The following is a 13,439-nucleotide window of genomic DNA, read 5'->3' as shown; positions in this document are numbered from 1 at the left end:
ACGTCCATGTCTCTTCTCCTGGGTCGTCCTCTAGCCCTGTTCCCTGGCAGTTCCATCCTCAGCATCCTTCTACCGATATAGTCCCTGTCTCTCCTCTGGACATGTCCAAACCATCAAAGTCTGGTCTCTCTGACCTTGTCTCCAAAACGTCTAACCTTCACTGTCCCTCTTATTGTCTCATTTCTAATCCTGTCCAACCTGGACACTCCCAAGGAGAACCTCAGCATCTTCATCTCCTCCACTTCTAGCTCCGCCTCCTGTCTTGTCCTCAGAGACACTGTCTCTAAGCCGTCCATCATGGCTGTCCTCACCACTGTCTCTAAGCCGTCCATCATGGCTGTCCTCACCACTGTCTCTAAGCCGTCCATCATGGCTGTCCTCACCACTGTCTCTGAGCCGTCCATCATGGCTGTCCTCACCACTGTCTCTGAGCCGTCCATCATGGCTGTCCTCACCACTGTCTCTGAGCCGTCCATCATGGCTGTCCTCACCACTGTCTCTGAGCCGTCCATCATGGCTGTCCTCACCACTGTCTCTAAGCCGTCCATCATGGCTGTCCTCACCACTGTCTCTAAGCCGTCCATCATGGCTGTCCTCACCACTGTCTCTAAGCCGTCCATCATGGCTGTCCTCACCACTGTCTCTAAGCCGTCCATCATGGCTGTCCTCACCGCTGTCTCTGAGACGTCCATCATGGCTGTCCTCACCACTGTCTCTGAGACGTCCATCATGGCTGTCCTCACCACTGTCTCTAAGCCGTCCATCATGGCTGTCCTCACCGCTGTCTTGTATCCTCCAACCAGCCTCCTCTAAACTGCTCCGTCTACACTAGATGTCCACCTGGTGCTCCTCCCTCCACTCTTGTAGGTCACCGTATGTTCTAGTCTCTTCTGGAAATAAGTGTTAACTACTGCCATGTCCCTCCTTTTGGTAAAGTCCACCAGCATCTGTCCTTCCAGGTTCCTGTCCTGAACACCAAACTTGTCCATCACTTCTTCGTCTCTGTCTTCGACCCACAGTAACACAATTCCCACCAGCATCCCGCGGTCAACAACGCTGCTGGCGGTCTTTGCTAACCGGGCCCGACCTTTCATAGATAAGGTGATTTGAACGTTACATTTTTTGCTAATTTTTATGCCGGATGCCATTTCTGCAGCGAATCTCTGCATTTATCCGGGCTTGGGACGGACTCAAGGGAGACACTGGCAATGCTACGCTAGCTCCTGCTAACCGCACTATCCCTGCTGCCCACCAGGCTGCACCAAAAACATGCAACTTAGGTCCAGGTCGTTAAATAAAGGTTAAAAAAAACCCGATAATATCACGTAAACCCAATATTCAGAGATAGCCGAACAATGCTTTATGCAAATCATCCTTACCTCAAGGTTCCTCTTGTCAACTGCTATAGTGGCAATCATTGTCGTCATACAGTTGCCCCCAAGACTGTCCCTCAGAACAGAAGTCAACATGGAGTTCCTGTAAGGAACGTGGGAGCGGTTCCTTTCTGACAAAGCAATGATCACCTGAAAGGAAAAGCAGTGAACGGTCGTCTGTGTCAATGCAGAGAGAAGCTGATCACGTGTTGACACGCAGCAGGGTCCGGGGGGGGTTTAGGACTATTACAAATCAAAGGAAGTCCTTCTGGGTAGTCTACCTGCTCCAGGTAGTGCAGCGACAGGTTGATGTACTTGGCCTCAGTGAGCAGCTGCCCATTCAGGCCAGTCTTGCTCGCTCGCTCCGACCCAGCCAGGTCCACCAGGTGGAGCTTGGAGCGCCGCACGGTGGCCGATCCGGGCTCACGCGTGGATAAGTGCACGGTGAAAATGCAGTGGGAACGCGTGGATGCCTGGTTCATTGGAGTCTGGTGAAGAGGACAGGAGGAAGACAGGAGCTCTAACTGAACAGCTCTGGAGTGTTTAGAGTCCTCTCAAGCGTCCGTGCGTGACCGATGGTGGGTTTACAAAAGCTAATGTCAATCTGAGAGGAAGAGTACGGAGAGATGGAGCAAGCGGTGCTCATCCCCGGGGTTCAAGGGGTGTCCCTGAAAGGAATGTAACGCTAAGCTAGGAGGAAGTACAGAAACGCCCTGAATGCAGCTTCAAAGGCTTCAAAGCTTCAAAAGAGATTCACACTGGAACGTCTGTCAAATCCTAGACTGCCAAAAATATATGACTGGCTGGGATTTTGGTGGGTGTGGCTTATATTGCTATTGGAGGGTGTGTTGATCAATAGTTATGGAGAACGAGGAACCTCCTGGTTCTTGAATCATGTGCTGCAGTCGTTTGGGCTCGGTGACTGTCGACGCGTCTCCTCCAATTAAAATGATCATAAAGCTCGTATGAGACAGCTGGATATCGATCAAGTAATAAAATACACCGACAGCTGTCCATTATCGGAGCAGAAATGACCCCCCCCCCCCCCCCCCATGCTGACCACACACCGTGTTGAAGCAGGTCAACAAAAAGGGAAACGCTGATGCTACAAACACTAAAAACCTCTGACTCAACAGCTCAGGAAGGAATTAAGGTGTAAAAAACGCTCCGGCCAGGAGGGAAAAGGAGGCGCAGGGACTCCTCACACAGAGGGAAAAGGAGGCGCAGGGACTCCTCACACGGAGGGAAAAGGAGGCGCAGGGACTCCTCACACGGAGGGAAAAGGAGGCGCAGGGACTCCTCACACAGAGGGAAAAGAAGGCGCAGGGACTCCTCACACAGAGGGAAAAGGAGGCGCAGGGACTCCTCACACGGAGGGAAAAGGAGGCGCAGGGACTCCTCACACGGAGGGAAAAGGAGGCGCAGGGACTCCTCACACGGAGGGAAAAGGAGGCGCAGGGACTCCTCACACGGAGGGAAAAGGAGGCGCAGGGACTCCTCACACGGAGGGAAAAGGAGGCGCAGGGACTCCTCACACGGAGGGAAAAGGAGGCGCAGGGACTCCTCACACGGAGGGAAAAGGAGGCGCAGGGACTCCTCACACGGAGGGAAAAGGAGGCGCAGGGACTCCTCACACGGAGGGAAAAGGAGGCGCAGGGACTCCTCACACGGAGGGAAAAGGAGGCGCAGGGACTCCTCACACGGAGGGAAAAGGAGGCACAGGGACTCCTCACACAGACGGAAAAGGAGGCGCAGGGACTCCTCACACGGAGGGAAAAGGAGGCACAGGGACTCCTCACACGGAGGGAAAAGGAGGCGCAGGAGAACGGCCACATGGGAGGCGATGTTTCGCACCGAGGTTGAGGCAAGGTGAGGAGTTGAGAAGATGCTTTTTATTTCCTGTCCGACAGAAGAGCAGAGAGGGGAGCCGAGTCCCGAAGCGGCTGAGCTCACTGCCTGCAGGGGGCAGCGTGACGTGCCGGACTCCCCCCACATGGCTGCGAGCAAGAGAAGAAATAAAGCAGCAGTGTAATCTCAGTTGGACTCCGGCGAGGATACATTCCCGATAGTTTCTGTGTGGGCAGGTTGAACCGGAGGACAGAGACTGGAGGACACGGAGCTCCAGAGAGAGACCCGGACCTCAGGTCCAGGGTCCGGGTCCGTCATCCTCAATGAGCTTACCTGGTTCAATAAAGGCTAAATCAATCAATAGTCTGTTAATCGGTGCACTTTGCTCCAGACCCCAGGTAGCAAACCAAAAGGGGACCCGGGGGGGGGGCGGGGGGGGGGTACGTGTGTGGCTCCTGTCTGCGATTAAGAACACTGCATGCTGTGTGAAACACAAACATTAGCATTAGCGGAGACCCCCCCCCTTTCTTACTTCTGCAATCATACGATTGGTGTCGCCGAGGAAGAGCAGATTCAGAGCCTCCTCTTCATTTGCCGACTGCTGCAGCGAGAGGTTCCTGAGATGGATGTTTTGGTCTGGATCCTCCAGGATCGTTACTTTTCTGGAACAGAACATGGAGTCATGGGGGGGGGGGGGGGGGCTTGACCCCCTAGCAGGGATGAAGAAGTCCTCCAAACCAAAATGGGAAATGTTGTTATTGTTGTAGAAATATTCAAAACCAACGGTGAAAGACACAACGATTTATTTTAAAGAGCTTTTTGTTTAGAGCATGGAAATAAAGATAGAGCTAAAGAGAACAGAAAGAGAGCGAGAACGTCCACAACAAGCAGGCAGGCAGCAACAGGCAGGAAACAGCCACAGCACGGCTCACGACGGGCACCGCCTATTTCCAGAACACTGTGGTGTGTGGCATCAAAACCACGAGAGAAGGATCGGGCGCACGCCGAGCGCCAGCGGCTCGTCCCAGGACGGTGCTGGAGCGTCCAGCGGCGAAAGACAGAACCCGAAGAACGGCAGAAGGAAGTTGACTGCTCCTCAGCATTTAATAATAGGACGTAGAACACTGACGGTAGGTCTTCCAGCCGCGACGCTTCGCTGCGGGGATCCAGGAGGTCGTATCCCGTCTCGTTGTAGACCTCCAGGTAGGAGACGTGCGTGCTGTAAACCACGCCGCCGCCCTGTGGGTGAAGACGTGAATGCACGTGGGACTCAGGCCGTCCCCACAGAGGGGAACGTCTCAGGAGAGTCCCAACGGCTCGGCTCACCTGGCTCAGGTGCGTGTACAGGTAGGAGAGTGTGCGCGGAACGATGCCTCGGTCGTGGTAGCGCTCCGCCCCTCCTGTGATGGTGAAGGTCTTTCCACTGCCCGTCTGGCCATATGCAAATATGGTGCCATTAAAGCCAGCCAATACGCTGCAGACACACACACGCACACGCACACGCACACACACACACGCACACGCACTCTCATTGGCCGGCTGACCATCAATGTCACTGAGAACACACACAATAATAACGCGTCTCCAGACAGCCGGTCCGAGCCGGTCGGCGAGGGCCGACTGTCTGGATACGAGCGAAGGGAAAGGCCCAAAGCCACAGAACGAGGTGGGGCCACGTAAGACGGCCCTTCTGCACATGCTCAGAACCATGGAACCAAGGAACCAAGGAACCATGGAACCATGGAACCAAGGAACCAAGGAACCATGGAACCATGGAACCAAGGAACCATGGAACCAAGGAACCATGGAACCATGGAACCAAGGAACCATGGAACCATGGAACCAAGGAACCAAGGAACCATGGAACCATGGAACCAAGGAACCATGGAACCAAGGAACCATGGAACCAAGGAACCATGGAACCATGGAACCAAGGAACCAAGGAACCATGGAACCAAGGAACCAAGGAACCGTGGAACCAAGGAACCATGGAACCATGGAACCAAGGAACCATGGAACCAAGGAACCATGGAACCCGGTGATCCAGAGTCCCGTTTGAATGAGGCTCACGTGAGCGATGATCAATTGATCAATTGACTTGGGAAAAAAAAGCTTGTTTTGTAGTCTTGGAAATGAACCAGGCAGGAACAGTAAAACGATGGGGGGGGGGGGGGGGATGACCGGGGTGGCCGGGGGGGGTTCTGACACATGATCAAAGGTGAGGATCAAGTTACTTTCACTTGCCAAGTGCAAGGAAAACGATACGCTGACACTTTCCAAGATGAATTATAGACAAACTTAAGCCTCTCACTTATTCTGATTATATTGCCAACCCAGGAGGAGTGCTGTAGGGTTCCCCCCCGAGTGCTGTAGGGTTCCCCCCCCCGAGTGCTGTAGGGTTCCCCCCCTGGGTGCTGTAGGGTTCCCCTCCCTGGGTGCTGTAGGGTTCCCCCCCTGGGTGCTGTAGGGTTCCCCTCCCTGGGTGCTGTAGGGTTCCCCCCCTGGGTGCTGTAGGGTTCCCCCCCTGGGTGCTGTAGGGTTCCCCTCCCTGGGTGCTGTAGGGTCCCCCCCCCCTGAGTGCTGTAGGGTTCCCCCCCTGAGTGCTGTAGGGTTCCCCCCCCTGGGTGCTGTAGGGTTCCCCCCTGGGTGCTGTAGGGTTCCCCCCCCTGGGTGCTGTAGGGTTCCCCCCCTGGGTGCTGTAGGGTTCCCCCCCCTGGGTGCTGTAGGGTTCCCCCCCTGGGTGCTGTAGGGTTCCCCCCCCTGGGTGCTGTAGGGTTCCCCCCCTGCGTGCTGTAGGGTTCCCCCCCCTGGGTGCTGTAGGGTTCCCCCCCTGGGTGCTGTAGGGTTCCCCCCCCTGGGTGCTGTAGGGTTCCCCCCCTGGGTGCTGTAGGGTTCCCCCCCTGCGTGCTGTAGGGTTCCCCTCCCTGCTCTAGTGACGCAGCCCGGGCCTTTTATCCTGCCGCTGAGGTGGGCGGGGCCTTTTATCCCGCCCCTTCCTGTTTACATGTCAGCTTTCCTGGTCGTTTACAATCTACAATCGGTGAATCCGTCTGAATAATAGTTCTAAGCTCGAGAAGCGATCAGCTTGAAGTTAAATCCGAACAGAAAGTCTTCTTTGAACTTGAGCAGCAGGTTTCACAGCCTTGTGAAATTGATTACCACCCCGAGACCATAATATTGACTCTTCCTGCCCTGGGGCTTTTAACATTTGCCCCGACGCCGTTGGGTTTGAAACGGTTTCAGTTACACTGCAAACCTAAATTTACAGAAAATGAGTCAGAGCTTCATGTTTTCAGTCCCAGCCGAAATGCCTTTGATGATATTTGATATCTTTGATCCTATCTTTGATCGAGATACGAGCGCTGTCCTGCTTCATCCGGGGGGTTCCACACGTTCTGCACCTTAGATAGGCTCCAACGATGGGTGGGTGGATGGATGGATGGACGGATGGGTGGATGAATGTTCTGATGCAGGACTTTGAGGTTATTCAGAATGAACTGAATCACTTCATGTCACTGAGACATTATCCGGACTCTCCGGGTTCAGAGGTCACCACCAGGAATGCAGGACTTTCTACATTTATGATCATTTCCTGAGAAATTGCTGAACTTTCATTGGCAGTTTGTAAATGTGGAAGTCATATCATGTATCCAGCCTTTATTTGGATTCTTTACTCTCGCGTGATGGACGTCCTTCCAGAAGTTACTCCTCAGGAAAGAGTAAAGCTCAGAAGTTACTCCTCAGGAAAGAGTGAAGCTCAGAAGTTACTCCTCAGGAAAGAGTAAAGCTCAGAAGTTACTCCTCAGTAAAGAGTAAAGCTCAGAAGTTACTCCTCAGGAAAGAGGCTGGACGGGTTGTTGGTTCTACACCGCACGGCTGACACCATCGCCTCATCTGTCCCGTTTCCTCTCGTCTTTACTCATCTGTCCCGTTTCCTCTAGTCTTTACTCATCTGTCCCGTTTCCTCTCGTCTTTACTCATCTGTCCCGTTTCCTCTCGTCTTTACTCATCTGTCCCGTTTCCTCTAGTCTTTACTCATCTGTCCCGTTTCCTCTAGTCTTTACTCATCTGTCCCGTTTCCTCTAGTCTTTACTCATCTGTCCCGTTTCCTCTAGTCTTTACTCATCTGTCCCGTTTCCTCTCGTCTTTACTCATCTGTCCCGTTTCCTCTCGTCTTTACTCATCTGTCCCGTTTCCTCTAGTCTTTACTCATCTGTCCCGTTTCCTCTAGTCTTTACTCATCTGTCCCGTTTCCTCTCGTCTTTACTCATCTGTCCCGTTTCCTCTAGTCTTTACTCATCTGTCCCGTTTCCTCTCGTCTTTACTCATCTGTCCCGTTTCCTCTAGTCTTTACTCATCTGTCCCGTTTCCTCTAGTCTTTACTCATCTGTCCCGTTTCCTCTCGTCTTTACTCATCTGTCCCGTTTCCTCTCGTCTTTACTCATCTGTCCCGTTTCCTCTCGTCTTTACTCATCTGTCCCGTTTCCTCTCGTCTTTACTCATCTGTCCCGTTTCCTCTAGTCTTTACTCATCTGTCCCGTTTCCTCTCGTCTTTACTCATCTGTCCCGTTTCCTCTAGTCTTTACTCATCTGTCCCGTTTCCTCTAGTCTTTACTCATCTGTCCCGTTTCCTCTAGTCTTTACTCATCTGTCCCGTTTCCTCTAGTCTTTACGGTTCACACAGAGTGTATCACAGCATGTCTGATGAAAAATGGGAACTGGTTTCAACTAAAACACACTCGGATAGAGTTACAGAGAGGACGGGCAAACCATTCTGCAGGTGAAGACTCCGTGGGACTCCACCTGCCGTCTCCCACGAAGCCTTGAAGATGCTAGCATCAATGCAAACATTATTTTCATTTAGCATCTTGAAAGGTACGGTGTGTTTCTCTGACCTGTCTGCAACCGGTTTGGCAATGTTTTCAAATATCTCCTCTTGTTCAGCTGCTTGATCAAATATCTTTTGGAACCTGAGCAGAGAGAAAGAGAAGACAAATACTGCAGTCGTGTTCAGCAGGACACAAGAGGACAGAGTGACCGCTGATTATGTCACTCACACATGAAGTGTGTTAAGGCCCAAAGCAGGCGTCTACTCAATGGGGAGGTGGATTTAGTTAGTCTGCTTCGGAAGACTCAACCCTCCGTGTTTTATCCCGGAATCCGCCCAGGAAGACTTAAACGTGGAAAAAGTATTTCTATAAGTGCAGGAGGGAACCTCCACAGGGGACCTCCACAAGGATCCTCCTCTAAAATAAACTGGGCATAAGCAGGGGAACGTTCTAGAATCGAGATGGACCTGATCCTACCTGAACTTGTAGCGCTCCCTCTTGTTGTTGACGAAGCCGTCGTCCAGGTCCCGAGGAACCGTGAACTCCAACGAAGCTCCTATCTGCTCCTCACTGACCACGGAGTACACCTGAGGGAGCAGACAGGAGCCGGGTCAGCCCGGCAGGGGGGCCAGGCCTGCATGCTACCGTTTATTAGGGTTACTGGACCCTGAGAGAGGAACCTTCAGACTGAAGACATGAAGCAGCTTGTGTTCTACGTGATCTATGTGCTATTAGCCTCGGGGGGGGGGCTGCTGCAAACCCCAACATCAAGGACCTCGGGGGGCTGGGAAGACTAAACTAAAGTCGGCTAGTGGAGGACAAATGAAGTGAGGCTGGCTGGGTCCATTTGCCCCCCGTCTCAGGGTCTAACATCTGCTCGAGCTCGACTACCTGTTTGAAGTCCTGGTGGCTTCAGGGAGAAAAGACGAGACAACGTGGAACGCTTAGCGAAAGAAAATGAAACATTCTGGCTCAGCTGATAACCGGATGATCAATATCTAATTATATCCCTATTTTTAATCCAGACATAATTGACTATCTTTCACAGATGCATGATCTCCGGCTGAACGCAGCTTTAATCTCCTAATCTGCCTGACCGGAACACGTCTTGAACAAATCTGAGAATTTGCAATGCCACCTGGATCTAAGTTAAAATGCAATAAACTACACGCATGAATAAACAGGTAAACAACAAATAGCGTGCATGGAGCAAGCGACAACATGCACAGCACTGTTTAGAGTCGATGCTCTGATGCAGATGTACGAAACGTCCACGGTCAAAAGGTTTAAGTGGGCGTGGAAACAATTTGAGCAGGACAGGTGTGTTTTTAACCTGCTGCTCGGTCACACACAGTAAAGAACAGTAAAGAAAGCTAGCTAGCATGGTGAAGCTCCTAGTAAAGAAAGCTAGCTAGCATGATGAAGCTCCTAGTAAAGAAAGCTAGCTAGCATGATGCAGCTCCTAGTAAAGAAAGCTAGCTAGCATGGGGAAGCTCCTAGTAAAGAAAGCTAGCTAGCATGGTGAAGCTCCTAGTAAAGAAAGCTAGCTAGCATGATGAAGCTCCTAGTAAAGAAAGCTAGCTAGCATGATGCAGCTCCTAGTAAAGAAAGCTAGCTAGCATGATGAAGCTCCTAGTAAAGAAAGCTAGCTAGCATGGTGAAGCTACTAGTAAAGAAAGCTAGCTAGCATGGTGAAGCTCCTAGTAAAGAAAGCTAGCTAGCATGATGAAGCTCCTAGTAAAGAAAGCTAGCTAGCATGATGAAACTCCTAGTAAAGAAAGCTAGCTAGCATGATGCAGCTCCTAGTAAAGAAAGCTAGCTAGCATGATGAAGCTCCTAGTAAAGAAAGCTAGCTAGCATGATGAAGCTCCTAGTAAAGAAAGCTAGCTAGCATGATGAAGCTCCTAGTATAGAAAGCTAGCTAGCATGATGCAGCTCCTAGTAAAGAAAGCTAGCTAGCATGATGCAGCTCCTAGTAAAGAAAGCTAGCTAGCATGATGCAGCTCCTAGTAAAGAAAGCTAGCTAGCATGATGAAGCTCCTAGTAAAGAAAGCTAGCTAGCATGATGAAGCTCCTAGTAAAGAAAGCTAGCTAGCATGATGCAGCTCCTAGTAAAGAAAGCTAGCTAGCATGATGAAGCTCCTAGTAAAGAAAGCTAGCTAGCATGATGAAGCTCCTGGTAAAGAAAGCTAGCTAGCATGGTGCAGCTCCTAGTAAAGAAAGCTAGCTAGTATGATGCAGCTCCTAGTAAAGAAAGCTAGCTAGCATGATGAAGCTCCTAGTAAAGAAAGCTAGCTAGCATGATGCAGCTCCTAGTAAAGAAAGCTAGCTAGCATGGTGAAGCTCCTATTAAAGAAAGCTAGCTAGCATGATGCAGCTACTAGTAAAGAAAGCTAGCTAGCATGATGCAGCTCCTAGTAAAGAAAGCTAGCTAGCATGGTGAAGCTCCTAGTAAAGAAAGCTAGCTAGCATGATGCAGCTCCTAGTAAAGAAAGCTAGCTAGCATGATGCAGCTCCTAGTAAAGAAAGCTAGCTAGCATGATGCAGCTCCTAGTAAAGAAAGCTAGCTAGCACGATGCAGCTGCTAGAAAAGAAAGCTAGCTAGCATGGTGAAGCTCCTAGTAAAGAAAGCTAGCTAGCATGATGCAGTTCCTAGTAAAGAAAGCTAGCTAGCATGATGCAGCTCCTAGTAAAGAAAGCTAGCTAGCATGATGCAGCTCCTAGTAAAGAAAGCTAGCTAGCATGATGCAGCTCCTAGTAAAGAAAGCTAGCTAGCATGATGCAACTCCTAGTCAAGAAAGCTAGCTAGCATGATGCAGCTCCTGGTTTATGTCAGTGACGTCACATCGATAAATGCCGTCTTACCGCCGCAGGTGCCTTTGTGGGTCTGATACGAGCAAATATCTCGATTGTCTGTTTCACCATTTTCAAAACGTAAACGAGGCTAAAGCGATGCAACAACGACGTCAGCACCAGCCTTTTGCTTCCTCTGTGTTGTTGATGGTTGCTAGGTGACAGCGGCCGCGCCCCCTTTTTGATAAGTCACGTGAGTAGGATTCGGCTTGTCTGACTGCTGGCACGATGACTCAGAAAGTTCTGGACGGATGTTGATAAAATCTTCAGGAAATGTTGGGAACGCTACCAGGAACAGATGATTAAAGGTGACAATCCGGAAGAGATCATAGCAAAAAATAGATATGAAATGTTAACATTAAAACCCATTTATTGATACACTCAGTTAAAAAAAACATCACTTTGACTTTTCATGGTGTATAAAGATACCAAGAACAACCTTTAGATGCTGATCCAGATCGGAGGGGAGCGAGCTGCTTGGGGGAGGTCTGCGCTCTCTCCGGTCATTTTTTATTTCATGTCCGTTCTTTCAAGGATCAGATCACCGCTGCTCAGGTGACTCATCCAGGAGGTCAGGTTGACAGCTGGTGGAATGACGCAACTGTTCATAGCTGCTCGGGCAAAAAATAAACACATCAAGCGCAGGGCCAGAAATAGCAGTCTCACATTCCGGAGTGTGTAAAATGAGCATTTCCTGTCGTGCAAAATGTACTTTTCACCAGATTCACACAGAACCACACGCTTTGTATTTGGGGGGGTCGGGGTGGCTTTTCTACAGGCTCTAATTTCAGTGTTGGTAATTCACCTGAAACGTTTTTGTTCCCCCAAATATAGCCGAGCAGAAGTTCTACCCCCAGGCGGTGTGACCAGGTCCAAGATGAGATTGAGATTGTACAATCCTAAATGTTTTAGTTATGTTTGCATCCTCACCAAAATACTGTCACGCATACACATCCGTAGATTAAAACGCGCCAGTTTGTTTGTTTGTTTGTTCCATGACGCGAAAGAAATAAGTGTTTCGTGCTTTTCTGCAGCTGCTGAGTCGTCCTGCTCGTAAGACGACACCTGAACCAATCAGCAAACAGGAAGTGGTGAAAACATAACCTTCTTGGCAAAGGTACAAATTCCTTTATTCCACTTGTCTGTATTTACTCTAAAGTGTAATCCATTCTGCAGTTTTTTCCCGTAATCCTTCTAACAACAGACAGACGGCGTCAGAAACAGAAGCTCCTCATCTTCACGAAACTACTAGAACAATCGATCAGCTTCCCCAAGCGGCTCCTTTGAACATTCTGAATGCTTCAAATGAAAGTCGTGCTCTGTGTTTGTCCTTTTCCCCAAAGCAGAGGATTCGCTGATCACACGGCTAATGGGCTAACATGCAGCGCTGATCACACGGCTAATGGGCTAACATGCAACGCTGATCACACGGCTAATGGGCTATCATGCAGCGCTGATCACACGGCTAATGGGCTAACATGCAGCACTAATCACACGGCTAATGGGCTAACATGCAGCGCTGATCACACGGCTAATGGGCTAACATGCAGCGCTGATCACACGGCTAATGGGCTAACATGCAGCGCTGATCACACGGCTAATGGGCTAACATGCAGCGCTGATCACACGGCTAATGGGCTAACATGCAGCGCTGATCACACGGCTAATGGGCTAACATGCAGCGCTGATCACACGGCTAATGGGCTAACATGCAGCACTAATCACACGGCTAATGGGCTAACATGCAGCACTAATCACACGGCTAATGGGCTAACATGCAGCGCTGATCACACGGCTAATGGGCTAACATGCAGCGCTGATCACACGGCTAATGGGCTATCATGCAGCGCTGATCACACGGCTAATGGGCTAACATGCAGCGCTGCATTCCTGCAGGTTGGACTCTCACACACACACAGAGACATGTACTGTATGTGTGTGTGTGTGTGGTTCTGTCTGCATTAGGACAAAAAGGTTATGCACATGAAGGGCACTGAGAGGAAACTGTCTTTAACCCATTTCAAATTAAATTCAAAATAAAAGCTTACCCCAAATTCCAACCAATCACAATGCGAATCCGTCTGTAGCTGATAAACACGTGATTTTCCTGCCCGTCCATCCTGATACGCGCCTACAGCCTTTCCACACGCTCAACCCTCACACCAGGTAGTCTGTTTCCCAGACGATGAGGACGCGTCCTCCTTCGTGGGGGACATTAATGTGTCCACAGAGCTCACGCTCATCTTACACTGTTTCCTAATCAGAGCTCTTTTGTTGACAGCAGCCTCGAGTCTGAGGTTGGGCAGCGGTTGACGGTCTGCGTCCTGCCCAGCCGCAGCACAAACGTGCAGCGTTACCGCATGCATGATGCAGAGAACTCGTAGATACGACTGCGTGCGTGAATTCAAGCTAGGCTAAGCTGAGCAGAATGACCCACAAAAGAGAGAACGTCATTGAGGAAGCTGCACAGACTAGAATGTCCTCTCCAGTCTGTCCCATGCCCCGCCCCTCGTCAGTGTCAGTAATGGACATGGAA

The 13,439-nt window shown here is 50.6% G+C and overlaps 1 protein-coding gene across 1 annotated transcript in view; it reads right to left on the bottom strand.

Annotated features, from left to right (window-relative positions):
* The window catches only part of kif6 (kinesin family member 6), a 51,145-nt gene extending 40,107 nt beyond the window's left edge, over positions 1-11,038 (bottom strand). The window contains exons 1-8 of the mRNA XM_068751835.1: positions 10,916-11,038; positions 8,528-8,637; positions 8,117-8,191; positions 4,548-4,695; positions 4,351-4,460; positions 3,754-3,883; positions 1,655-1,861; positions 1,380-1,523 (exon numbers count right to left, since the gene is read on the bottom strand). Coding sequence (XP_068607936.1) covers positions 1,380-1,523; positions 1,655-1,861; positions 3,754-3,883; positions 4,351-4,460; positions 4,548-4,695; positions 8,117-8,191; positions 8,528-8,637; positions 10,916-10,975 — 984 coding nt within the window. The 5' untranslated portion in view covers positions 10,976-11,038. The remainder of the gene's footprint in view (positions 1-1,379; positions 1,524-1,654; positions 1,862-3,753; positions 3,884-4,350; positions 4,461-4,547; positions 4,696-8,116; positions 8,192-8,527; positions 8,638-10,915) is intronic.
* Positions 11,039-13,439: the final 2,401 nt, after the last annotated feature.

This window comes from Brachionichthys hirsutus, chromosome 18, assembly GCF_040956055.1.
Source record: "Brachionichthys hirsutus isolate HB-005 chromosome 18, CSIRO-AGI_Bhir_v1, whole genome shotgun sequence".
Taxonomy (NCBI): Eukaryota; Metazoa; Chordata; class Actinopteri; order Lophiiformes; family Brachionichthyidae; genus Brachionichthys; species Brachionichthys hirsutus.
Note: the sequence above shows the minus strand (reverse complement) of the source record. Positions and strands in the feature narration are given on the sequence as shown.